At 40.9% G+C, this 27,850-nt stretch overlaps 1 protein-coding gene across 2 annotated transcripts in view; it reads right to left on the bottom strand.

The window, feature by feature from the left end:
• Pmp22 (peripheral myelin protein 22) overlaps nt 1–27,850 on the bottom strand; it is a 33,839-nt gene that overhangs the window by 1,692 nt on the left and 4,297 nt on the right. For both annotated transcript variants that reach the window (XM_047546707.1, XM_047546706.1), the window contains exons 2-4: nt 27,642–27,753; nt 26,355–26,454; nt 7,103–7,243 (exon numbers count right to left, since the gene is read on the bottom strand). In XM_047546707.1, coding sequence (XP_047402663.1) covers nt 7,103–7,243; nt 26,355–26,454; nt 27,642–27,719 — 319 coding nt within the window. In that variant the 5' untranslated portion in view covers nt 27,720–27,753. The remainder of the gene's footprint in view (nt 1–7,102; nt 7,244–26,354; nt 26,455–27,641; nt 27,754–27,850) is intronic.

Here is a 27,850-nt window from a genome sequence, read left to right as displayed (position 1 = left end):
AATGAGGAAGGAGAAGACAATACAGGTGGGAAACAATGTTACAAAGGGAGAACACTATCAAGGACCAGCTCCATTCCACTTGGTGGCCCCAAGGTTGGGCTTGAAGTTCAAAGACAGATAAAAGGGTATCAGATACATAGGTAGGTCAGGTCAGCCCTCTTTGGCCTGCCAACACAGTTCTTTGGTATGGGAAGAAAGCTTCCACCTCTGGCCCTGGGCAGCAACCAAGATCAAACCCAGTGGTTCATGCCCACATGACAGGCAGCCTCCCTCTGCAAGGAGGGGTCTGGCGACATCAACACCCCAGCCTGGAGTTGCACAAAGGCTGGTCTGTTTCCTCCTGAAAACAGGGTCTTTGAGAAGCTCTGAGTGACTCTATTATAAATCCAGTATGCCGTGTGGAATTCATGTGGTTCCAAAGCTCCCAGTGCCCCAGACCACCTACATCTAACCTCACTGCTATTTGGGCTACCATCTTACTGGACACTGCAACTTTGTTTGAACAAAGTGCAAAAGTGGGACTGTGTCACATTAACCATCCTGATAAGATTGTTCTTCTACAGTTAAGAGGGGGAAAAAGGCCCACACAAATTGGCCCCCAAAAGGAAAGCCATACAATAATCTTAAAACCACAGTGGGATGGGATCCAGGGCTGCCCACTTTGTACAGTAAGTTCAGGAAATAGCAAAGACATGTGTGTGAGAGGGAAACTAGAGCTGGTAGATTGCTGTTCAAGGAAAAGAACAGTTTTGATTTGCCTTAAGGTTCAAGATCCTCAATTATTTTGCCCTACTGCTCCCTGGCCCACCTCTACAAAAGTTTCATCCTTGTGTTCAAGAAATGATGAGGGCTGGAAGGTGGCTCAGTGGTAGAGCTCTTGCCTAGTATGTACAAGGCCCTGGGTTTGATCCCTAGCACCAGGGGAAAAGGGGAAACATGGAAGTTGTCTCTTGAGCTACTTGTGACATCTAACAAAAGTAGAGCTATAAGGAGGGAAGCATATCCACAGAAGACAGTAAGGTGTTAATAGAGAGCAAAAAGGGCAAGACAATTGCTTATCTTGCGAGCAGGGCTTCTGCATGGCGGGGAGGGTTCATCAGTCCCTGGCATGAAAAAGCACCTTGGTAGCCATGTGGATTAGCTATGGACTGAAATCACTGGCAGAGAAAAATATCAGGTTCTATCTGTGAACAAGAGGAACAGAGAGAGGCAGGATGCCCAAGTGCAGCAACTAACTAGATACCTCAGTTTCTATCTTTCACCCTAATAGAAATGAGAGAATCTAAGCTCAATTTCAATAACCAATAAGCTTAGATACTTTCAAAGCCACAATGAAAATACATAATTAGCATTGTTAGGAGGAGATTGATGTTTTAGAGAATATATTACTATTACAAGGCTCTATGCACATTAAGCAATAGATATGGGTATTCTGAAACATAAAAATGGAATAGAACATGGACTCTCTGACCTGGTACCCTCTGTCTGCAACTCTGGGCAATTAATGTCAGACAGCAGTCATTTCCCCAAGCCAAACATTCCTCCTAATTATTGATTAGACTCCCTGCTTTTCCAGCAACCAGTAGGTAGAGATGTGTGAAGGAAGTGCTGCAGATGAGCTACCTGTGCTTTGGTAGTGACAGGATCAAGGGTATCTTGGAACCCCTTAGGAGGGTTCCAAGTCTGGGGACACAGAGCAGCCTTATGTGGAAGTACAAAGATCCTATTCAAATAGCATGAAGGTTCTGGACATTTGGCTCACAAGAGTTTCTACCTAACAATGACTGGGTCTGCAACAACCTCTTGAACATTCTCTCTTCAGTCCTTTGGAAGAGAAGATCTCAAGTCCCTTCAGAGTAGCAGAGCCATTGGAAGGGAGCCACCATGGGGACAGATAGGGATAAAACAACTACGGAAATTCTCAATACTTCCTTAGCATTTCCATTCCCCTAGCTTCAGTAAACATGTAATGAATGCCTACTGTATGCAGGCACTGTCCTAGAAGCTGGAAGCATCAAGATAAATGAGGCAAGGCCCTTACCTTTAGGGATTTCTGTTCAGAAGACAGACATATCCATACATACTTTTGATATAATGTGGTATAATTTTAGAAGGAGAGAAATGTTCCAGATGCCCTGAGAGTACAGATGGGCATTGAGTCCCCCCTGGGACACTGAAGAAACCTTAGGGGGATTGAAGTGGCCCTAAAGGATGTATATAAAGTGACCAGAGACAGGTAGAAAGGGAATTCCAGGTAGAATTCCACTTTTTAGCAAGAGTGAGGCTGAAAAGACAAACTATCAACAGATGAAGATAGCATTCTCCCTTGACAGGGAAGCTAGAGAACTCACTGAAGGACTTGGTGGCATGTTTAAGAAGTTATGATGGGAAACCTTGGAAGAACCTTCATCACATGAGAAATATGGTCAGATGCATGTTTTAGAAAGATGACACTAGAAGCAATGCAGAAAATGGGTGTGGGGCAGGGACAAGGCAGATGGCCCGAAGGTGCATTGAGGAAGGTTTTGCATATTAGCCCTGGTGTTAATAAATAAAGAGAAAGTACCTATAGGGGTGTGGTACCTATAGGGAATGATGCAATGGCCTCACTCAGGAGTGACAGGATCTGGGTGAGGGAGAGGAGAGTTGAGCAGTACCACTCAGTGCTGAGCATAGGCAACTGGGAAGACGGGGTATCTTGGAAGCTCAGGGAATACAGTTTCAAGGAGGGAATAATCAACAACATGGAAAGTAATGGTGTGATCCAACCAGGTAAAGACTTTACAGTATATCTTGATGGCCTTTGCAGAGGCATTTTTATTTCATAGCCAGGTATAGAAACTAGAGTGCAATTGGCTAGAAAGAGAGGATCTGGTGAAATTACCAGGATAGTTGGTTGGTGAAAGGTGTAGCCCTGGTGTTGGTGTGATGGGTGAGTGCTCTACCACTATGCCACATCCCAGTCCAAATGCTTGATGTCTACATCAGCCTGATTAAAACAAAACAGATGGGAAAGGTGAGACTCACTCAGGAGTTGCCTTCTGCCATCTTTTTTGTTCTTCTTAATCACAGTGATTACACATTTAATCCAAGTCAGATTCTGCCATGGTAACACAATTATCCAATTATTGAACAAATTGTTTTTCAGGGTCTTCTATGTGCCCTTTATAGTGCTAGTTTTGGTGTATAAGTAATCAAATGAATCAAAATATGCAAATCTTTCTCTCTAGGTCTATATCTATATGAATTTCTTGATTTTTTTCCCATCCAATGTAATCCAACCCAAAAGATCTAAGGCAAAGATAATTACTATCTAGGAATAGGTGACTAGGTTCTGAAAAGAAGAAAAACTACAAAATCCACATATAGATCAGGACACTCCTCTAAAAAGAGGATTTAGAAGAATCTATAGCTTATGAATGGGATTAGCTGTCTGTGAGGAGATGTCCTAGAAGATCAGAAAGTTTAATGGCTATACATAGTTCTCAAACCTGGCAGCATATCTGAGTCACTCAGGGAATGGCCACACCCAAGAGCTATAAATGAAAGTCTCAAGGATGCACATTGGTGAGTTCTTTTTTCCTTCCTTCCTTCCTTCCTCCCTCCCTCCCTTCCCTCCTTCCTTCCTTCCTTCCTTCCTTTCTTTTTTAAAGTACCCCAGCTGATTCCAATGCACAGCTATAATTGAAAAGCACTGAACTGGAGGGAGCTGCCTTTTGGTGTGCCTTCAAGAAGCATATACCAGCAATTAATTCAGGAAGATAGTTCTTAAATGTGAGCCTTGTGGCTTAGTATGAACTAGAGAGGCGATGATGTGGCAAACCAGGGAGACCTCTAACCCCACAAGAGCTGTAATCTGGAAGAAAGCAGAAGTAACTCCTAAATTGAAACCAGCCACAAGAGCCCATGCACCTGCCACCTGCCTCTCCTGCAAAAGCGAGTGTAGGATCCACAAAGATCACAGAGGGTCCTTCAAAGGGAAGCTGTGCAGATAAACAAGCCTCTTGGGAATTATAGCAGAGATCCTGGTTGTTTCCATTTAAAATGCCTCAGTGCTCTGAAGAGTCATCTGCTCTGCATGGAATCTACAGATTGTGGTAGGTGTGCTCTTAGATTTTTGATCCCATGATTGCAGGACTACTTTCTTCCTCCCTCCCCTTTTCCCCTTCCTCCCTCATTCCTTTCTTTCCCTTTCTCTCTTCTTCTCCTTCTGCTCTTCCCTCCCTCCTGATTGTTTTAGTTTCTCTGACTTCTTCCTTGATTTCAAGTCATCCTTTTCCAAGTTTTCACCAGCTCTTACCTCCAACCATCCTAACCCTAGTTTTCTTTCCAGTTACTGCCTTTTTTCCCTTCCAGTACTGAGCATTGAACTATGGGGTGCTCTGCCATTGAGTTATATCTCCAGCTCTTTTTATTTTTTACTTTGAGACACAGTAGCTAAGTTGAACTTGTGATCCTCCCGCTTCAGCCTCTCAAGTTGCTGGGATTACATACCCATGCCATTACACCTGGCTCCAGTTACTAACTTCTTAATAGGCCATGAGTTGGGGAACAATCTGACAAGGTTGATTTAATGGTCACAGCCTGAAGGAGTCAGGAAGTCTCTAAGTAGAGTCTCTAACTCTTAGTTCTCAGCTTTAGTGGAAAGATCCTACAGCAATTTCAAATGCACATTCTAGGCACACTTGGTTCCTAGGAGGCCAGTCTTCAGGTCATTTTGACTGTAGTTGACAAACAGGCACAGAACATTCTTAAGATTTAAAAACTATAACTTGTCTTTTAATTTGACTTTTCTAACTTCAGATAACTTCCCATTTAAATATGGACCATTCAACGGACAAACTGATAGCTGAAAATGAGGGCTTGTGAGAGATAAGCAGCTTGATTTGCAGGGGATAAAGAAGAAACAAATCATGTGCTTTTACAATAAGAGATATTTATGGCAGAGTTCTGAAATGCCTGCACTGAGTTCAGAGGGGAAGCAAAGCCGTGAAGCAAGGGTGGATTAGTAAAAGTACTTTGGAAGACTAAAATCTCCAGACCTAGAAGTGTTTGGCTGAACAGAAATACTTCAGCACACAGTGCAGTGACATGTGACCTAATGGTTCTTATCTCTAGACCTTTTGTTCTGGCCTAGCACTATTTTGCTAAAAAGACATTGATAGAGAGTTTAAAGAGGAAATATCTCAGTTCAAAGAATAAATGTGGAGGTTCTGCCTATTCTGAGAAGCACCTTCCACAGTAACTTAGTTCTTTTCAGTTCAATATTTTTCATTGAAGAGTTCTGCTGGTACCAGCTCTCATTCATCACAGATGCTTGGGAACTTTGGAATAATAAATTTTGTGAGTGAATTTACCTTGCACTGGAAGTCAGTTTCAATAAAAGATAATAGAAAAGGCTGAGTTTATGCCTTGGATTTTGTGTTCCTGAAAATTTGGGGTGCAAGAGATGCCCAACTATATTTGGTCCACAGGGTATGGGAGGAGTTTTAAGCACTTAACAGTCCCTGCCATGAGTGAGGTGACCTTTACATACCCTCTCTTAGGTTCAGTTTATTCATCACCAAAATAATAAGCTTACATAAATTTAATAAAAATAATAAAATGAAATCTGGTTCCTAACTGTATTTTAATTGATATTGAACTATAGATGCAATGGGCATGATCATTTGATTTGATATCCAGCTGTATAATCAGTGAGCAAAAAAATGAAATTCCAGAATGCATTAAACAGCTTTCTGTATTATGTCTGGAAACAAAACAAATAATAACTCTTTGCTTTTCTTATACCTAGAAATGATATCACGATGCATAATTAGCAATTTAGCAAAGCTGGTGAAACTCTAGGAGTTAAATTGATATAATAAAACCAAGGCAAACAGCAAACACTGTTTGGCTTTAAAATCCTGAAATCCTGAATATTGAAATGTATAAGTGTTTGGTGAAAGGGGAACTCTTCAATTTACTTCCTTGTTCTATAATGGGAATTCTCTGGCTTCTAGAAAAGGTCATCTCATTCAATCTCAGGCTGTCTTTCCTTACAACCCTGTATAAGGTATCACATCTGCTCATTAAGCTACCAAGCACATGTGGGCAGTTTCCAAACCTCCAGTCACTACCTCTGAACACAGGGTGGGGAAAGAGCACCATGAGCTTTCAGACAACCAATGAAAACGTGAAATAAGTCCTTTGCCTACTTAGAGAACTATAATTGGGAACATCTCACAGTACCCAGACATACCCTGGTAAATATGTAGTTTATGATTTATAAACTGCAACTTCAGAATCTACTATGTCTGCTGCTCATTTCTCTCCAATGCCCTGCAGACTCACTCAGCAGGCAGTCAACAGTCAGAAAATAACAGTGAAGCAAGCTGCTAGCCAGAATCTATAGAAAATGTTGGAAGATGTCTCCATCTACAACAGAACTTCTCTACATTCTGCCTGTAAATAACCTACCAAAGACAATGTAGGGAAGAGAAGAAGGAGACCACTTATGCTTTCATGGTCCCATATTTGAATGATGGCATATTACATAGGGCTGCCAAAATGTCATCAGAAGATGACAACAGAAAGTCAAAGTCTAATAAAATGTAAGACCTGGAGGGTAAAAATGTGTCTGAGTAATTTCATTCCTACTTACAGGTAGAAGACACATACCTGAGAGCTACCTTGCCAGCACTCAGCACATCAGGGCATTTTCTACACTGATACAGAGATGATTTCTTAAGGCATAACATAATCTACAGGAAACAGCCATCAAGACTGGCCTTGGCTCTACTATTACCCTTAGTATTTACCTCTGATGATGTGTTCAGATTGTAGCTTTGTTCTGGTGTTAGGTCTGGCTTGGTTGGGGAACTTCCTTCCAGAGCCATTAAGTCTTTTCATGGGTACCTCAATCCATTGAGAAGTAGGGAACTCCAAGGATACATGCACACACACACACACACACACACACACACACACACACACAAACGCACACACACCTGAACTTTATGATATAAGCATTCAATGTTCAGACTCATGAACATCCATCATTCCAGGGCTACATCCTTGGACAGGCCCCACTTCTACATGGATTTTACCACCTACAACTTACCAGCAAGGACTTGGAAGACTCCAGTGAGGTAAAACCGGCCTCCCTTGGTGAGGGTGAAGAGCTGGCAGAAGAACAGGAACAGGGACAGAACACTGAAGATGATGGACAGGATCATGGTGGCCTGGACGGACTGCAGCCATTCTAGGGCAAGAAATACTTGGTTAGAAAAGCTGGAAATGACCAGGAAGAGGAAGACCTGCCCTGAGGCACACGAGGCCCAATAGACCCTGACGGCTGAGTGCCACTGTCCTCAGTGAGATGGAGCCCTCTTGTCCTCTTCCCTTAGCAGAACTCAGACGATTCACTTTTCCACTTTAAAAAGACCTTCTTCATTTCATAGTTTTCTTTGGGAGAAAAAAATATATATATACATACACACACACATACATATATATTTAAAATAAAACAAAAATAATATATATATAAATAACATATATAATATATATTCTTCTTGTTTAACTGTTGACATTTTAGGGAAGAACCATAAGAAAATTACAGTCCTGTCACTAGGAGTTAAAATCAATTTAAAACAGATTGATTTTCCTTCCAGTCTTTTTGACAAGTGTGTTACTGAGCTATGCAAACTATCTCTGTCTCATAATGGTTCCACTTGTATTTTTTTGACTTTACGATGGTGCAAAATTGATACACATTCAGTAAAAACCATACTTCCAATTTTGAATTTGGAACTCTTCCTGGACTGGAGACGTGCAGTATGGTCCCTCCTTCATAATGCTGGCAGTGGCAGTGAGGCACAGCTCCCGGTCAGCCACACAGTGATGAGCGGAAACAACCAACCAGGATGCACAGTTGTTAAACTGTGATTCTCTCAAGGTTAGGTATATTAAAAGCATTTTTGACTTGTAATATTTCCAGCTTATGATGGGCTTATTGGGGAATAACCCCATCACAAGTCAAGAAACACCTGTATGTATGTGTGTTAGAGGGCCCAAGCCCTGCTCATTCTTGGAATTCTTGCTCTTAGGGATATTAGATGGCTTATAGGAACCCCTATACTGTATTCCAAAAAGAAAAATTTAAATCACTGTTCAAAATATCAGCATCCCCCAATGAGATCATGGGGATGGTTACTGGAGACCAAACTAATTTTGAAGAAAGTTGAAAAAAAATGCTGAAGATGAAGGGTATGCTTTATACAGGGATAGAGACCTACTTGCTTGGCAGAGTTGTATCTTTTTCTTGGGCAATCTTGATCATGGTTTTTAGCCTCAGCACAGAGCAGTTTGTGCCCAGTCAGATCACCAGATAGGTTCACGAGTTACATATCCTCATCTTTGTTGAACCCCCAACCTTTAATCAAACCTCTAAGCTTCCAGCTGAAATTCAGACAAGAAAGAATGTACCCCCTGTGGCCTATCCATTTCACAGTTTGCTGCAAACAATGTCCTTTCAGGAGGGAAGAGAGATAAGGAAATAATCTGAGTTCACAATGGGGGAAACTCATGGTGTCCACCACCTAGATGGGCTGCATTAGGCCTTACCCACCGTGGGTGGGTACTGGGTAAGGCCTTGCTCCCAATGGAAAAGAGCATCTGGAGGAAAAAGGGTTTTATCCTCTCAGCTGATGCACAGTGGCTTAAAAATGCATCCATCAATGCTTAAAACAGTATTCAAAGTTAAGTAATCTGGATGGCGTATACAGGTTGAGCATCCCTGATCCCCAAATTCAAAATGCGAAATGCCCCAAAACGTAAGACCTTTGGAGTCAACATGGTGCCACAAGAGGAAAATTCTATACTATGAAACTTTGTTTCATTTACAAAATTATTTGTTTCATGCACAAAATTATTAAAGATAATAAAAATTACCTTTAGACTATGTACATAAGATACATATGAAATGCATGAATTTGGTGATTAGACTTGGGTCCCATCCCCAAGATACCTCATTTGATATATGCAAATACTCCAAAAAATCTAAAAAAAAAGTCCTAAATCTGAAATAGTTTTTGTCCCATACATTTCAGATAAGGGATACTAAACCTATAATTATAACTGAATATGATTAAACCTGTTTTGAGCTGCAAGTAGAATTTTAAAGAATTTTAAAGATACTGATTAGATAGACTGTTACTGGAGTTTCATATAAGATTTTTTTTCCAGACTCAGTCCAGAAATATTTTAGAGTTGGGAGAAACCTGAGAGATCAACTAATCCAGCTCCTTTGCACTGAAAGAAATTTCCGGAGATGTTTTTGATGAGCCTAAGTGCCACAGCCAAATCTGGGAGGCCCTTGGTTTCAGTCTAGTACTCTTTCCACCCTAACAAACATATGCTTCTCTCTCTCTCTCTCTCCCTCTCTTTCTCTCTCTCTCTCTCTCTCTCTCTCAACCTCCCTCCATTCCTCCCTCCCTCTGTCCCCACTCCCTCCCTCCCTTTCCCTCCCTTCCTTCCTCTCTTTTGGTCTCTTTTAGATGATGTCTAATGGGTCATGAGTCATTCTGATTTCATTTTAAAAATCCTTAATTAAATGTTTATCATTATCTAGCATCATTCTAGAGGAGCACTCTGCCATAAAACTAATGTTGCCATAATATTATTTTAAAAAATGTTTTTGAGCACTCCATTAGAAGCAGCTGAAGGACAAAGAAATGTGAAACCCAAATCTGAAACCAAAACAGTGTGATTCACTCTGGCTGGGAAATGTCATGGGGGGCAAGAGGGGCAAGCCTGGTGGAGAGGACAGTCTGGATTTCTGGATCTTTACCTTCATCTTTACCTCCACTTTCATCATCAGCATGAGCTATTACTGCATCTTACAAAGACAGAAAACTTGAAATTTTTATATGTTATATTTACACTGATAGGAAAAGTACCATAGATTTGATAATGTACCTAAAACCTTGTTGAAATTCCTTTTACCAATACTTTGAACTTTAGTCTTCACCCCATTACAAACGAGTAATCTTTCCCTAAGTTGTTGCCTAGATAAGACTGGAATTAAGGAATCAAGGACAATTTTATTCATTGAGCATTTGTTGAATGTCTACTATATTGAACCAATTTCTCTGGTTGGCTCTAGGGGTACAAAGATGAAGAAGGTAGTTTTCAACAATAAACACAATAAATAAACATATAAATTCAGTAAGTTCAATTATATCATCAGTTATAATATATGTGAAATAGATTCAACTTACTCATTATAAGACAAGCAATATCACTTTGGATTTAAATCATTCTAGTCATATTCTAGTCTGAGAGATACACTTAAACAAAAAATAATTGGCAACAAACTATTTTAAGAAGCAGCCCCTGCAAATATTAACAAAAAGAAAGCAGGTAAAGTAATAATAATGTCTGAAAAAAAACAAAATTTAAATTGAAAAAAACACCAGAGAAATGTTTCACAAATTTAGTTTCCTTGATCTAAAATTGAAGAAATAACAACATATACATACACAAGACCTAGAAAAAATAGAAAGCAAAAAATAAAATGTGAGAAGAAATTGAGAAAGCTGCAGAATAGAAGATTTTAGTTCCCTTCTTCAGAAGAGATATATCAGAAGCCCAAAAATAAGGAAACCTCTGGATTATTCATATAATGAGATTAGCAAATTCAATTCATTAGATATATAGAATTGTGTCCAAATGATGAAGACTATAAATTATTTTCAAACACATATAGGACGATCTTATAAACTGACTATGTATTAGGCAATAAAAATACTCTCCAATCTCAAAAAAAGCAGAAATGATATAGGCACAACATATAACTAAAAGCATTTAGAAAATAAAAACACTTAAACTTGTAAAGATGCCAATTTTATTCAATCGAGATGCCATTCTAATCAATATCCCAATTGGAATTTGATGAAGTAATTAAAAAATTCATCTAAAAGACAATGAGCTATAAGAACCAAGAAAAAGCCTGGAGGGGTGCCACAGGCCTGTAATCCCAGCAGCTCCGGAGGCTGAGACAGGAGGATACAGGGTTCGAAGCCAGCCTCAGCAAAAGCGAGGTACTAAGCAACTCAGTGAGACTCTGTTTCTTAATTAAATACAAAATAGGACTGGTGATATGGCTCAGTGCTGAGTGCCCCTGAGTTCAATCCCCAGTACCCTCCTGACAAAAAAAAAAAAAAAAAAAAAAAAACAAGAAAAAATCTGAACCAAATACAAAAACAACAACTAAAGCACAAACAACAAATGAAAAAAATAAGAAAAACAAACAAAACCAATGAGTCAGCAATATGACCTACCAGATAGCAAACATATATCTGTTATGTCTATTATTTTTATGCTACATATTAAATATATAATAAATAAAATAGTATCTTCATTATAAGTAATTATTAAATTAATATATTTTATTTGTATTATAAAGTTTGAGCAATTCAAACAATGTGGTATTAGTCATGAAAGAAAAACAGAAGAAAGGGACAGAATGATCATTTTTGACGTGTACATATAAATTTATTATGTAATAAACATAGCCTACAAATCAATAAGGAAAGAATATAACAGATGTAGGTGATGTTGGCTAGCTATTTGTAAAAAATAAAATTGGGTCTCTCATATTCACAAAATAAAGTTTTTAATGAAAAATTAAAAAGCTATATAGATATGTGATTGGCAAAGGGAAAATATGAATAGCCAAGAAATATTAAAAGGTTCTCAGCCTCACCAGTAACCAAGGAAATGCAAGTAAAATCTATGAAGAATGTGACACCAATTTTTATTCATCAGATTGTCAAAAGTAAAAAAAAAAAGGTTATATCAGCAGAGTAAATGTGTAATTAAATACCTACATAGGGATAATAATAAAATGATATAATAATTCTTTTGTAATTAGAGATTTGGCAGGATATGTTTAAAAATCAGTGCTTATAACGACTCAACAACTTAATCACTAAATTAAATACTTGAATGTGTAATCAAAAATACATGAATAAGGACATTCACTATAATATCATTCCTATCAGGGAAAATATACTACAGCACATCCCTATGATGGAATATTTTGCAGCACTTAAAAAAATCATAGTTTAGAAAATGAACAGCCTTTGAAGACTTTCAATGTAATCAAAATAGTAATGTGTATGTAGACACAGTGTATCATTATGCAAGCACACACCAGAATCTACATTTGAATGCATACATCTGTATGCGAGCTTGTTTCCAAGCGAAAAGAAACAAAGGTATGTCAAACTAATATCACTGGGACCCCCAGGGACTGGAATTGAAATAAAGGAGAGTTTGGTCAAGAAAACCTTTTACTTCATCTATATCCTTTGATTGATTGATTGATTGATTTTTTGCGGTGCTGGGGATTGAACCCAGGGCCTTGTGCTTACAAGGCAAGCACGCTACCAACTGAGCTATATCCCCAGCCCTGATTTATTTTTAATAGGGAGAATATTTTCATACAATAGTCAGTCCTCCATGTACCCATAGGTTCCACATGTTCAGATCAAAAAATGCAGATTGAAAATATTTGAAACCAAAATTGTGTCTGTATTGAACATGGACAAATGTTTGCCTTTATACCCTAAACAATGGAGTGTAAGAACTATTTAATAGTATTTACATTGTTTTAGGTATTTTAAGTAATCTAGTGATGATTTAAAATGTACGGGAGGATGATCATAGGTTGTTTGCAAATACTACACTGTTTTATATAAGAGGCTTGAGCATCTGAAGGTTTTGGTATGGAAGAATCTGAGACAAAAAACAACTGTATAGTGAACTGGCATGTGTGAGGTGCTGGGTTCAATTCTCAGCACTGCATATAAGTAAATGAATAAAAGTCCATTGACAACTAAAAAATATTTTTTAAAAATTGTATAGGTACTATTTGAAAAGATAAAACCAATTTAAAAAATTATAAGGTAAAGAAGACATACAATCAGAGATAATAATTAGGCTTCCAAACTAAAAAACACTGGGACTCCTGGGCAGGGTTGAATTCCCAAACACAAAAAGAAAAGGGACTTCTTTCATCAAACGCCATCCATCAGAAACTACCTATGGGAAGCAAAGGAAAACAGAGCCAAGTTCATTCCAGCCCCAAAGGCTGACTGAAGATTCAAGAACTCTGTTGTCCTTGTTCAAAGGGAAGCCCGCAAGGCCCTGAGGAGATTCCTAGGTTCAAATGACATTACTCCCCAGCCAGAATCATTCTTCAGAACTGGAATGGACAGATGACCAGGGAGGTGGTGATGGAGAGCAGATATCACACACTCTGGAAAGGACAGGTGTTTGATCCCATATGAGAACTGGACCTCAGAAGAGGATGCACAAAGCCAGACTCTGCCCAGAAGTGGTGTTCATGTACTGTTGTTAGAAAAGCCCAGGGAATAGCTCTATTGCCTGGTTCTGCTGACCAGCTTAACTTGCCACTTATCTTCTTTTGGTCTTGACTCCTTTTTGCTTATTTGAGGTACTAACATGTATCTCAGAGGGTTGTTGTAATTATCAAACAAAAGAGTTGCTATGAAATTTCTTTTAAAGGATAGAGCAGGGCTAGGGCTGTAGCTCAGTCATACAGTACTTGCCTAGCTTGCACGGGACCCAGGCTTCCACCCTATCCTTCCCTCTTTCATCCCCATCATTGCAATAAAAAAAAAAAATGCAAAATAGCTCCATTAAGTCCAATGTTGAAGGTAGTGTAAATAAGCATTTATGAATCATCAGGCGGTTCAGTTTCTGGCACATCTCCATCTGGGGGAAATGTGCCAAGAAATGTTATAATAGGGACACAGTGTTCACTGAAGTCAGATTATTAGTGTACCCACCAGAACTCCAATAAGATTTTTATATAACTTTGATAGTAATTCATATCTACTATCCAAAAATCAGTACAGATAAGCAAACTCTCTGTAAAGAGTCAGTAGGCAAACATTTAGACTTTGGAGGTCATAGGATTTCTGCAGCAATTACTCAACTCTGCCTGCCTTATAGGACAAAATCAGCCATAGCCAAACTGTAAATCAAGGGGCATGGCCCATTCATCCAATATAACCTTATTTACAAAATCAAGTAGTGGGCTGTGTTTGGTCTGCAGGCTAGTTAGCCAACCTGTGCTACAGCAAGACAGGTCAGCTGTACAAAAAATAATTATTAGAATTGAGAGAAATTGAATGTAAGGAAGAAAGTTTTTAATTACAAACCTCTTTTACATAGATCAATACAAGGCCAGTTCCAAGGGGCAAGCCCATGGACTTCTACACAAGTCCCAGTGCTGTGATATTCTGTCCTCCAGAAAATACAAGTCTGCAATTATTTAACAGAGCCCATGTCAAGTACCTACTGTCATTTTCTAGTCCTTGCTCAGTGCAGGGCACAGAGCATATGCCCGGTAAATATTTGTGGAATTGACAATGCAGTGTTCTAAGCCAATCTCCAACCTTGGGGTGGGGCACTACAATCAAAACCCCTGAAGGTCTCTGTAGATCTCCTGTTCCAATGAGAGTGTCAGGTACAGAGGTTGCTGGCAGCATTCTGATACTGGCTGTGGCTGCACACTCCTCCAGCAGATAAGGGGAAGCCTGAGTTGCACAATGACCAAAGTTCCCTTCAAGGTCAGATTCTTGCCACAGGAGCAGCTGAGCAATGAAGGAAATACATCTGCCCCCTCAGCAGTATTCTTAACTTGAGGTCTACAATCTAGTGGGCCAAGGGCTCAGAAAACATGAACAGTTCATCTGCACCTTACATCATCAGCATGGGTCAGCAGCCCCTCCCTCCCCTGTCTCACCTCTACTCCCACTTTAGGCAACTCATAAAAGTTTTCTGACTCAAGAGAATAGGCTGTAGTGAAAGTGAAAGGAAGGATGATTGCACGACAGAGCATAAATTGGGAGGCCATGAAGAAAAGCCCCAACAGAGGAGTGAATCATGAAAACTAACATTAATAACTCCCATTTGCATAGTGCTGCACTGTTTTAAAAAAACCCCAAGACCAGAACCACCCCCGAACCTCCCAACCCACTATCATCACAAAAATCACCATTGTCCATATTTCTCAGTATGAATATCATTCCAAAAATAGCTGAATTTCCAAGAGGCCTCCATCCTAAACAATGTGACCTTTGCCTTTATAGCTCACCCACCAACTTGACATGCCTGGAAGCCCAGTGTGGGTCCTGCCCCAGCTCTCAAGAGACCAGCTGGTAGATATGAAATGGGGCTCAGCTCCCAGGCTAACTTTGTCTGTGACCCATGCAGAAACCAAATCAAATCAAATGGAAAAACTACCCATGTTCCTGAAGCTTACAAAGACAATGAAGGTCACATGGGAAGCTCTCTCAACAGGTAATTATGAAAAGCATATTAGCTACAACAAACATGCAACTGGTGGCTAATACACACAAACGGTAGCTGGAAAGAAGCTTCATGTCAAGGAATTCCAATTAAACCTCTACAGATTGAACATCACTAATCTGAAAATCCAAAATGCTCCAAAATCTGGACCTTTTTTACTATCAACATGATGCCACAAGTGGAAAATTCTACAATTGACCTAATTTGACCGATTTCAGTCACAATGCAGGTGCACTGAAAATATTTTCAGTATAAGTTATACATGGAACATAGATGAATTTCATGTTTAGACTTGAATATTATCCCCAAGGTATCTTATTGTGTATATACAAACATTCCAAAATCTGGGAAAAAAAGATCAAAATCTGAAATACTTCTGGTCCCAAGCAGTTTGGATAAGGGATGCTCAACCTGTACAGTCATTCCATTAATTACACTCCTAATTAAGAGGCTCTGTGACAAACAAACTAGTTTCTTTGTCTAGTTTTGTGATTTCATGCCCACATTCTTGTTCTGCTAACTAGTTTTTACCTTGAAAAGGGAGTAACATGCAGCCCTGAGGTACCAGAGATTATCTGAGAATAGAAAGCTAAACTATAGAATCAGGAAAATCTGGGTAGGTTGTGCTTCACAAAGAATTGCTCTTAGAAGACTTATACCACTAGTTGATATAAATGGAGGGTTTCAGTTGCATGGTCAAGTATTAATCTTTCTTTGGACATTCACAATGTACAATGCCTTGTTAAAGGATATGAGAAGTCTTGTCATTAAAAAAAAAAGCCTGCCAGGGTACAAGCCTGTAATCTCAGCAACTTGGGAGGCTGAGGAAGAGGCTCACAAGTTCTAGCCCAGCCTAGCAATTTAGCAAGACCCTACCTCAAAATAAAAAGTAAAAAGGACTAGGGGTGTAGCTCAGTGAAGAGTATCCCTGGGTTTAAACCAGGGTACTGCAGGGTAGGCAGGCAAGAGGAGAGGAGGACCCACTTAATTTAAAATTTCATGCTTATTTTTCAAGCTGATTTACTGGGGAACCATTTTTCTTTAAAACAGCCCATGTACAAGTATAGAATTTGGCCACAGAACTGGACCACAGAGGGAAAAGGCAGCTGCAAGTGCATAATCATGAGCTGCACAAATGGAGATTGGAGAGGAGATATCTGGGTTGCTAGCAAGATCTTTGGGTTTAAAAGGAATTCTCCATAAAAGAAAAATCAGAGACCTCCTTCTTTTCCTCCCAAAGTATATAACAAGGCCAAGCATCTTGGAAATTGAGAGTGAGAAACAAGACCATTCCCACATGCAGCCACAGGAAGCCACCAGCTCTTCTCCAAGCACAAAGCCCTTCTGCTCCCTAGGCCTCCTGAAATTCTACCCAATTTCCAATTTCCTTGTTGGCTCTTCCTATGCCACAATTATATCCCAAATGTGCACAGCGACCCTGAAGCCCATGCAGGAGAGGGCTGTAACTCCAACTCCTACCTCAGCTCCCATTCTACAACTAAGGAAACAAGGTATCTGCCCCAGTTTATGCAGCTCATTAGAGGGAGACCAATTTCATAATACAGGGCTCCTGATGTCCAATCCATTAGTTTTCCATGATAGCACACTGGGAGTACCAGGAAGGTCAATGATATGCTTGAAATATACTGAATTAAATGATCCTACTGTCATAATGTTAGATTTATAATCCACAAAATGTTGAGAGGAAGGAGGGAGAATGGTGTGGCAAAGGGAAAGAGGTGCCCCTTAACTCTTGCTGAACCAAACCACTGACCCAACCTCAGAGGAGCAAGAAGAGGTCCATAATTGCTATCTAGAGACCACATTTTATGCAGTCAGCACTCCAGCAGAATCTGGCCAGCACCAGAGAAGTCACTGAAAAAAGAAAGGAGGTATCACCAGAAGAGAAGTTGAAACTGTAGTCTTCAAATATTTGAAGAGTTGGTACATGGAAAAGAAACCACAGTCACCCCTGTGCCAGTCCAGGGGCCACTACAGAGGTTTGGTCTCCTTGGGGATGAATAATGAGACCTGGTAAGCCCCAGTGTAGCGTAGCAGACCTCATGAAGACAACCAGTAGTGACTGGGCCAGTTGAAGAGGAGGCAGCCTTGGTCTAACTAGGAACTTTCTTAACTGACAACATCTCAAGGCATTCCTCCCACATCATTGGTTGCTCCTCTCCAGTCTCTGCTTCCTCTTAGATGCTCCATTCATCACTCCCCGCGACTCAGCTCCAGATGTATGTCCTTCCTTCTGCTGCCTCCTGACCTGCTCCCTGAATAATGTCATCTAGCACCACGACAGTGAATAATGTCATCTAGCACCACGACAGTGAATAATGTCATCTAGCACCACGACAGTGAATAATGTCATCTAGCACCACGACAGTGAATAATGTCATCTAGCACCACGACAGTGAATACCTTTCCATACAGACTAACGACTCCCAAATGTGAATTTCCAGGCCAGACCTCCCCATCCCTGCCAAGTTATAGATGTCTAAATCCAAGAGATTCTTTGCTGACATCTCTGATAACCCAAACATAAATCCTGATTTCTATGTCCTGAAACATTCTAATCCAGTCTCCTCTAGCTCGGTCCAAGACCCCATTTTGTATTCAGCTTCTCAGGCCCCAAACCTAAAAGTGTGTCTAGTCATTCTTTCCCTAATCCCTACATCTAACCTGGCAGCAAAACCCTGTCATCAGCCTTGTCTCTCCAGTCTGCCTCCCCAGCCAAGCCACCACCTTCTTCCTACGGTTCTTACAAAGATTAAATGCATTACTTTTAGAAGAATGCCTGGTACCTATGTGAGCTGTTTGTATCATCATCATCATTACCATCATCATCACCAGTCTCACCACCACCATCATCATCACCACCATCATCATCACTACCATCACCATCATCATCACCATCATCATTACCACCATCATCACCATCACTATCATCATCACCACCATCATCATCACCATCATCATTACCACCATCATCACCACCACCATCATCATCACCATCATCACCATCACTATCATCAGCACCATCATCATCATCATCATCACCATCATCACCATCACTATCATCATCATCATCATCACCATCATTGCCATCAGTATCATCTCATTGTCATCATCATTCCCAGCCTAGAGCATTACTATCACCTCATCAGTCCCCAGTTTCCTTTTTGCCTCTCTCCCAAAATTATTTTTAATAAAACAACTGAAATGAGCTTTCAAAACATAAATCAAATCTTGCCACTCTTTGGTTTAAAACCTTTCAATGGTGGCTCAATGATCCTCCTCAATAACATGGCCTGGCAGGTCCTAGACATTTAGCCCAATTGCCTCTCCTGCCTCACCTCACTGCCTTCCTCCAGCTAGTGCACTCAGCCACACCAAACTCTTTCCTGCTTCATGGCTCTGGCTCTTCTCTTTACCTTCTGGAATTTTCTTCCCAGTTCTTTACATGACTGGTCCCTCCCTGACTTAAATCTCAATTCACATCTAAATCTCTATTGAAAGGAAGAGGCCTTCTATGGTCAGCTCCTTCCTCCCCAGAGATGATTCTCTATTTAATACTAAAGAGAACTTTCCACACTCCATGAATATTTATTGATTATGTATTGCTTCTGTCCTCCAACTAACTCCAACTAGCTCCACAGGTCAGGACCCTCATCTTTCTCACTCACCCCTGTATACCCAATTTCTGGAACGGAGTCTAGTACATAGGATGAGCTTGATATATTTGAATAATAAATGAATGGATATCATTGGTATTTCCTCAAAAATGAAAAGGTCTCTCTTAAAAGATGGAAGGGTCCCCATCCGTGGTAAGACGAAAGAGTGGTAGATATATTGCAGAGGGCTCTACTGCTCAATTGGGTAAAAACCTGAAAATGTTGTGTGTCAATAATGGCACACTCAGGTCTCATCCTGAAACCAAGAACTACCACCAACAAAAAACTAAGCTCCACCACCTTAAGTCACACCATAGCTAGTCTATTCCTGTTCCTGAAACATAAGAGATGTTTCTTTGGTTCTAGTAAAATCCTAGGGATGCAACTGAAGATTTTTGTTTTGGTTTTTGAGATTTGAATCTTACTATGTTGCCCAGGCTGGTCTCAAATTCTTCCTGGATTCAAGCGATCCTCTTATCTCAACCTTACCACTGAAGTTTTTAAAAGCAAAGACTAACTATGAGCTTGGAATTGTCCTTCAAATGCAGGCTCAAATAAGCATTCCACATTACGCCTAGATATTGGCATCTGATAAGAAAAATGAAGGATTAAAATAACAGTATTTTAACACCACATCCAATCTCTTATACTTCATTTCTCTTATAGGGCCTCAGTATCCCAAGGGGGGGTCCTGTAAAATCAAGAGCCATTACTTGGGTAGAAATTATGGGTTGGCTCAGGGAGCCACAAAGATTCTAAATTGCAAAACGTGAAGCCATAAATGCAGAGGGACTCCTGTGTTTTCTAAAATCTGACCCAAAGCTGAGCCACAAATGAGGAAATGGTCTGGCATCCTTGCCAAAAGGACAGTGTCACTAAATGGAAAAGCAAGATATAGTCTGAGATCACTTTGAAGATGGAAACAAAGGAGATCACCAATGCTTCATACTGGGGGCTACTGAAGTTGGTGAGATTTTTTTTTAAAGTTTTTTTCAATCCAAAGCATTGATCCAGTACTACCCACAGCCTATTCAATGCCATGAATTTGTTGTTCCTGGTTAGAATGGAAAGAAAAAGCAAGGAATGGTTGTATTCTCAGCTTGTGGCCTTGGCCTCAGTCCACACTTGGCAATGGAGCAGATCTGCCTGTTGTCATCAGAAAAGGAGGACTGTCAAAGTGGAGGGGTGAAGGATGCTTTGAGGACAGATTAGAGGAAGTCCCAATTATTCCCTTCATGCTTCAGAACTTCTCCTTAAAAATGGAAAAGATTCCAGAATGTACACATTTATTTTATACATGTGCCTAACTGCTCAGTATAAAAAGTTTACCAAATCCCTTTGCTTCCAAGACAAGAGAGGCCTTCATAAATGAGAATAGGACATAGGAGCTGGGTTTTATGAAAGACAAACTCTGCCTGGACCCGGTCTCAGTTTGGTAGTTTGGTTCTCTGAAGCTGATAAAGACCAGACCAAGGGACAGGGAAAGGCCAGGGTTATGCCCTTCTAGTTCTCAGGTACCCAAGTAGCCCATGGCCTGATTCCAGTAATCTGACCCATTCTGCTACACACCAGGTCCATGCAGATGAAAGAAAGAATGGAAGAATGCTTCTGTATACTTGAAATTAATAAATTGGAGAATCAAAAACAAAAAGCATCAGATCACTTAATAGCAAGCTAATGTTTTGTCTAGACCCTCTGTGTCAGTAGATTTTAAACTTGCCCACAGAGACTTGGGGTCAAGGATTGACACACCCTCTACCCAAACCAGAGCTATCAGTTTTAAAGACTTGGAGCCTAGAAACTGGCGCCATCACCTCTGCCCCAATTGGCTTGTGTGGGTGCTTCACCCACCTCCCCATGGGCCCTGTCTGCCTCAACCCAAGGCTCCATTTCTTAAGGCAGAGATTAATTCCGTGTTACTTAGTACTAATTTTCTAACATAAAATCCTATTTGTAACTATTTTCCGATTGTAAACAATAAGGGAAATGTGAAAGTACCAAAGGTAAGGGACACAGCAGATGAGGTCCCATCATCTGCGATCATCATTTGATGATATATCGGTACATTTCTGCTTTGTAGGATTTCTGAAATATTCTGCCTTACAAATGTTTCTGGACTATTGCTACGCTATGGGTGGGGATAAAACAGTTCATTGAGAATTTAAAGCAGTTCCAAATGTAATCAGAAAAATTGAAAATGCATCCATATATATCAAAACTCCTTCCTAGTGTCTGGAAGGACTTTCAAGACAACTTGCTACTCTCTACCCCTTTACTCTGTTCCCAGGATTCTGGCTTGCTCTCTCCTCTTCAAGCTCCCCACCAAGTCAAACTCCCCAACCCACCTCCCTGGTGATCTTGCATTTGATGGTCCTCCAAATGTTCATATGACTGATTCCTGGGCATTTCAAGGGGTCATTCTTCAAAGATACCTACTCTCCCCATTGCAATCCCTCTTGAAAACATCACCCTGTCTTGTTCTCTTTATAGCTCCCGAAGCTGCTCCCAAATTGCCCATGTTTATTGACTGGTTTGCCGGCTGCACTGTAAGCTCTCTTATATCCTTGGTGCCTACAACAGCATCTGTCACATAACAGGTGTGCAATGAATAGTCCTGAAGGAAAGAACAGAAAGAAGGGAGGGAATGAGAGGAGAAAAGGAGAGAATCCAGAATTAGGGATTTATGTTTAAGGGACAAAGAGAATGCTGAAATTCTAAGATGACAGGGAAGATGATGATAGGAGATGTGAGATGAGATTTAGTAGAAACCAGAAGAGACGCATCAGAAAGATTCCTAGGGGCCTTGGTAAAGATTTCATCTGGAGATGAAGCTCAATGAGAGAGGCTTCTGAAAAGTTTCCAAATCAGGAATAATATGATTAGATTTGTATTTTTAAAAATATACCCTGGCTTCAATATGAAAAATGAATCACAAAGGAATAAGAAGGACTCAAGCCAGATACTCAGAGGCGGCTCAGTGGCTCTCACCAATGATACAGACATGCAACAGACTCCAGAATGACAAGAAGATTTGTGGGACCCACAGTGATTCTGAGAAGGGAGACAGAAGGAAATATGTCAAGATACTCTAGACATTAGGCTCACCAGCTGGTGGAGCAGCACTGACTAAGCAATAGAAAGAGGCAAAGGGGTAGATGTGGGGGAAGAAGATGAAAATTAACTTTGGAGATACTGGTTTGGGAAGGGGCCCCTTAGACATTCCAGGGCAACTGTTAGTATTCAGCTGGAAATATAAGTCTAGAGTTCAGAAGAGACATCTGGATTGGAAGAAAACAAAGGATTCAAGAAACATCATTAACCACAGCAAGACTTTTCTCATGACTAGGAAGGTGGGAGACAAATAGAGAGAGGCTAAGAAGATTTCATAATTTTCAATATGGGTCAGTGCAAGATTGGGGTTGGTGTTGACGGAGCCCAGGATACAATAGCAATAGAATATCTGGAGAATGGTAAAATAATTAAGTCCTGCCCTGAAACTGCAGAGGACCCGGCTGAGTTATTGTATAAGAATATGAATAGGTATGGTAAGAGTGGTCAAGCCTCAAGGAGATTCATTTTAAAACAAGATTACAGGGAGATGCCTGCTTTTAAGTTTCTACAAATTGAGAAGCTAAACTTCCCACAAGGCTGAATTCTCAGGTTCCCTTCTAAATAAGTGTAGGTGTAACCATGTGACTAAATTTTAGTAAAAGAAACAAATGTGTGTGGTCTATCTAGAGGCCTTCCATTAAAAGGGAAAAGAATATATTCTTTCTGTCCTTCTTTCTCCACCCTACTACTTAAAGCATGGAAAGATGGCTGGTGCTCTAGCAGCCTTTTGGTCCATGAGGATGAAAGCCAAGCCCACCGCCCCCCACAAATGGTAAAGAAATTAGCTAGAAAGTACCTGGGTGTCTGACAATTTCATGAAATCATCCTCTCTCTCTCTCTCTTGGGTTACCTACTTTCAGACTTCATTTAAAAGAGAGAGAAATAAGTCCATGGAAGTCACTGCCATTTGAAGATGTATCATCCTAAGCAGTCAATTCTAATCCTAACCAGAACTCTAGTCAACTGGTCTATCACACCCCATGCATTGCTTGGGCTGCAAGGGAATATCCTCCCCCTTGCCTGTATTTACTTAAATCCTGCCTATCCTTTGGAGGGTGGATCAAATTCCACCTCCCACCGGAGATTTCCCCATCACTTCCTCCCCTGAACTCTGGTGCTGTCTGCCTGCCCCCACTCCTTGGGCATCTGATTCAACTCTCCATACTTATCCCCTGACACCTCACTGAGGCTCCATATCATCAAGGACATGGCCTCCAAGGTGCCCTAGTTCATGTAGGTATTCCTGAGACTTGAGAGAACATGCCTTCTGAGGTGATTTTTGTTTATTTGTTTTTTGTTTGCTTGTTTAGTTTTAACCTCTGCCTATAGACCTATAAATAAATTTAAGAAGTAAGAGGAAGACAGGAAGAGTGGAAGGCAGTTAGTAAGAAACTTAGAACTACTCCCATTTAAAGGGAGAGCTTGGGGAAAAGATCTGATATACCTCCATCAAATTCTATAGCATAAATGTTAGAATGCCTCAAAGCACAACACCAGGAGTCTCCATTCAAACAAAGGGTGACACCCTGGAGGGAGGAGTAACACATAGGAAAGGGAGTCCCTTCACTAAAAAAAAAAAAAAGCAACCTGCAGACTGTGCACCTATAGCTCCCAGCTACTCAAACGGGAGTATCACTTGATCCCAGGAGATCAAGGCCAGCCTGGGACATATAGCAACACCCCTGTCTTAAAAAAAAAAAAAAAAAAAAAAAAAAAAAAAAAAAATTCATGTAAAACCAAGGTATTTTCCCATTGCACTTTTGCAACATATTCTTTACAAATCAAGATCAACAATTACTTTGAATCACTTAATAGAGTATATTTCAAACATTCTAAGAGTAAACACAGACAAGGTAAATGATTTGTACTAGTAGTTCATTGTCTGATGCTTTTAAAATTCTGTATTTTCTCACCTTATTCTTTGCAAAGCAATTTCTAAACAAAATCAAAAAAGCAAAGAAGGCCTCCAAGGATTCACTACACAGAGCTAAAGTTGTAACACAGGCCAACACATCAGGAAGATGTCAGCAGAGATAATTACTACTGGAGAAGTTTAAATGGAAACTTCTAATTTAGAAGTTTAAGCCCAAGTAGAAACAAGCACAGCTTGCTTAGGGGCAAGTCCAGATTTCCTCAAAATGTCTTTATTGTGAGAACCAAGAAGCCAACTGTGGAGGATCATGGACATTCTGGGGTCCACGTGGAAAGGTACTGAATGGATATGGAACCAACACTCAGGATTTCAGTCATTATAAGTGAATCCAAGAATATTAGCTTGGCACACAAGGAACAAGTTAAGAGATAAGAAGTTTCCTTAAGACAGTGCTTCTTTGAGATCTGCTTCTAGCACCAAGTGATAGCTATTTACAACCTCAGTAGGCACAGAATGCAGGTTAGTAACAGGCTACAGGACAGTATCGCTCTCCTTCCTGCAGACAGTTTGTAGCACAATTTAGCAGTTCCTCTGCCGCCTCTTTCTGCTGAAACTCAGTCGGGCTTTAACATGCCTGCCAAAACTTCCCCCTTCCGGGCCTAAGAGTCTAGGATTCTGTGCCAACCCCGCGTGGCCAGATGCCACTTGGGGACAGCGCCTGTGGACACCAAGACCAGAATCTCAGAAAGCCTGCCCTTTGGGGTTCAGTTGCCACTTGTGGCCACCAGGTGTCAGTAACAAGTAGGAAGATTCCCATCCTGAGTCGTCAGGGAACTTCTGCCAGACTGAACTGGGAGAAACCGGATGCTGTGGTTGTGGGGACAAGCAGCACTATCATCACATTCTCAGGCATTCATGAATATTTCATTTACTTATTTGCCAACCCACCATGCAAACTCACCATGCAATCTCTAGGATGATTTTAATTCAAAGTTTCTCACACACTCAGAGAAAAGACACACTGCTCACTTCAATAGGACTTGGGTCTTTCACCCTGTCCCTTCCCCCCCGGAAAGTGGAAACATAAAATACAGTTATCTACTTCTTGTCTACCCTACCCATATAAATTACCAAATGAGTATATTAGCAACTTCTATTTATACTGAGGTTCAAGGTACTTGGTGTGTAACATGCTTGGGTACTACTTGGTACAGAGCCCACAGGAGGGAAAGTCTAGCAAAGAAATGAGATGGTGCCATTTCACTGCCTGCTCTATTGAGCTGGATCTAAACTGATTCTTCTCATGAGGTGTGGATCTTCAACGTAATATTGAAGACATGAGTAGTTGTGGCAACATTTAAAATTATACTTTATTGGCCTTCCAAACCCAGGGAAGTTCTACTCCATCTGTAGCTACTTTCCTCTCCAGGCTGAAGACACTTTCTTTGGAATTCAAGACCATGTCAAATCAGGCCCACTAATATTTCAATACCATTTGTTATGGCCTTACCCAGTAACCAAACAACACATCATATTTACCTCTGCCTCTGTGCATCCCAAAACACAAGACTCCTACTGAGCACTCACTCTACTCTGAGTACTTGGGGGATCTAGTGGGTGCTTCCCCTGATAACTGTCCCCTTAACTTGACCCTAAGTAAACCTGGCTTCAAATAACTCACTGGCAAAGATTCTGTACTCAGAGGAGAAATGCAATCTTCTAGATAAAGGAACCCCAGGCTCAGTTTAGGGTTTTGCAGGTAGTTTCAAGTCCCCATCTTGCAACAAGTAAACACTCAAAGGTTTTGATACTAGGTGGCACCACCGAGGGCCAAGACCTAGGAAGTTACCTGGCAATGAGGGAACCCAAAGCTGGTCCAATCATCCTCAGGACAGTCTGCTGTCACTCCAGCAGGAAGAGGCAGGGCATTTCTGAACACAGACAGTCACTAAACCAAAGACATCCTTTAGATCACATTCCCAGTGGAATCTGCTTAAGGTTTGGCCTTTGTCGCTTACCTGTAACTCCATTTCTTGACTCACAAAGAGCAAGAGCATTACACAAAGTGATTAGGAAGAAACTCAAGGGCATTTCTCTATGAAGAGAGAATCACAATGGTACCCAGGATCTTAGTTTCCCTAATGAGGCAACTGCTCCTTTCCTTCCATCTCAGATTCATGACTGTCACATTCTCCCCCCACTTCAGCAATAACTTCCTAGCTGATGTCTTCCAAAGAATAGGTGTTTCCAGGTCTAAATCGAGAAACAGACACCCAAGGACAAACTTGGACTCAAAAAGTCAGTCTTACCGTTAGCTGATGATGAGAAACAGTGCTGAACATTTCCTGAAGAATATGTGCTACAGTTCTGCCAGAGATCTGTCGCATGTCCATTGCCCACAATCCATTGCTAGAAAGAATCAGACATCCTGAATCAAAGGAGGCAATGAGGAGTGAAGGGAAGGGGAGGAAGCAGTCGGAGGGATGGCAATGAGCAGCCCCATCCACCTGGCTGCCTGGCCTGCCACTGTTCTCCCCAGTATTGTACAGGTGGAGGCCACTCCCTGGACAAGTTCACAGTTATGATCCAGAAACCTCCAGAGAGGTGGCAGTCTGGTACAGACATCATGCACTTGGCAAATGGAAAAGTAACACACACACATAATTATGTACAGAGGTTAGTAGCATAGAAGGAGGGACTATGGCCTCACCCCAACACAACTGCATTCAACCATCTTTCCCTCCTTCATGTCTTGGGTATCATTCCCCAAATGATTCCACCACCTCTTTAAGTCTGTTTCCTTAAAATTCCTATCAATTTGACAAGATTATCATCACCCATAATTTATATCTTGTGAAGATGCCTGTAAATGATAAAGCAACTCACAAGTTTCTTACGCAATTATTTCTCAAATAGACTAGAAAATCATGTGGACAGCTTGCCTTCCATTAAGACATTAAAGTCACAGGCATGTAACTACCTGAGTTGGTGCTTATCTTCACCAGCAAGTAAAAAAGTTTAAAATATATTTTGTCTGATAGTTTTGTAACAAGTAATTCTGCTGACCTGTTCACATCAGTGGAAGTTTGACTAACACCCATAAAGCAGATGTGGAACTTGCAAACATTTTCTGGAAAAGCCAGTTTTAACTTCAAGTCTTAAAGTGGTATTTTATAAAGTAAGCAACACGTCTGACCTACTGTTTGGATAAAAATTTTTCTTAAATACTCCACTTATTTCCTCTGGGAGGTTGCATCAAGAAAAAAACCTGCTAAACAATCTTATCAAATGAAGCCTGTGGGACAGTGGATGGGCCTTGAAATTATTTTGTTTTAAATAGAAGCCTGAGCAACTAACTTATTCCAGCGATTGCTTGCTTTCTACCCCAGAATCTGCTCTGGTTTTCTCAAAACAACTGAAAAGTGGCAGATTGCCAGAAACTGAAAGAAAGGGGGGGAAACTCGCTCTGGGACATCTGAGACCTCTAGTAGTCTGCAAATAACCACCCCGCTCTGAATCAGGAGGGCATTGGCTGGGAATCACGGTGAGGAATTGCCCTCCAACCGGAGAGCCTCCCCTGCTGGGTGGGCACTCACGCTGACGATCGTGGAGACAAACAGCAACACTAGCACAGCGACGTGGAGGACAATGATTCCCAGCAACAGGAGGAGCATTCTGGCGGCAAGTTCTGTTCAGCGGAGTTCCTGCCTGCGCGGAGAGAGAACCCAAACTGGATGTGAGGCCGAACGCACTGGTCAGCCAGAGGCACCGGCAGCAGAGCGAGGGAGGAGCGCGCAGAGGGAGG

The sequence above is a fragment of the Sciurus carolinensis genome, chromosome 3 (assembly GCF_902686445.1).
Source record: "Sciurus carolinensis chromosome 3, mSciCar1.2, whole genome shotgun sequence".
Lineage (NCBI taxonomy): Eukaryota > Metazoa > Chordata > Mammalia > Rodentia > Sciuridae > Sciurus > Sciurus carolinensis.
Note: the sequence above shows the minus strand (reverse complement) of the source record. Positions and strands in the feature narration are given on the sequence as shown.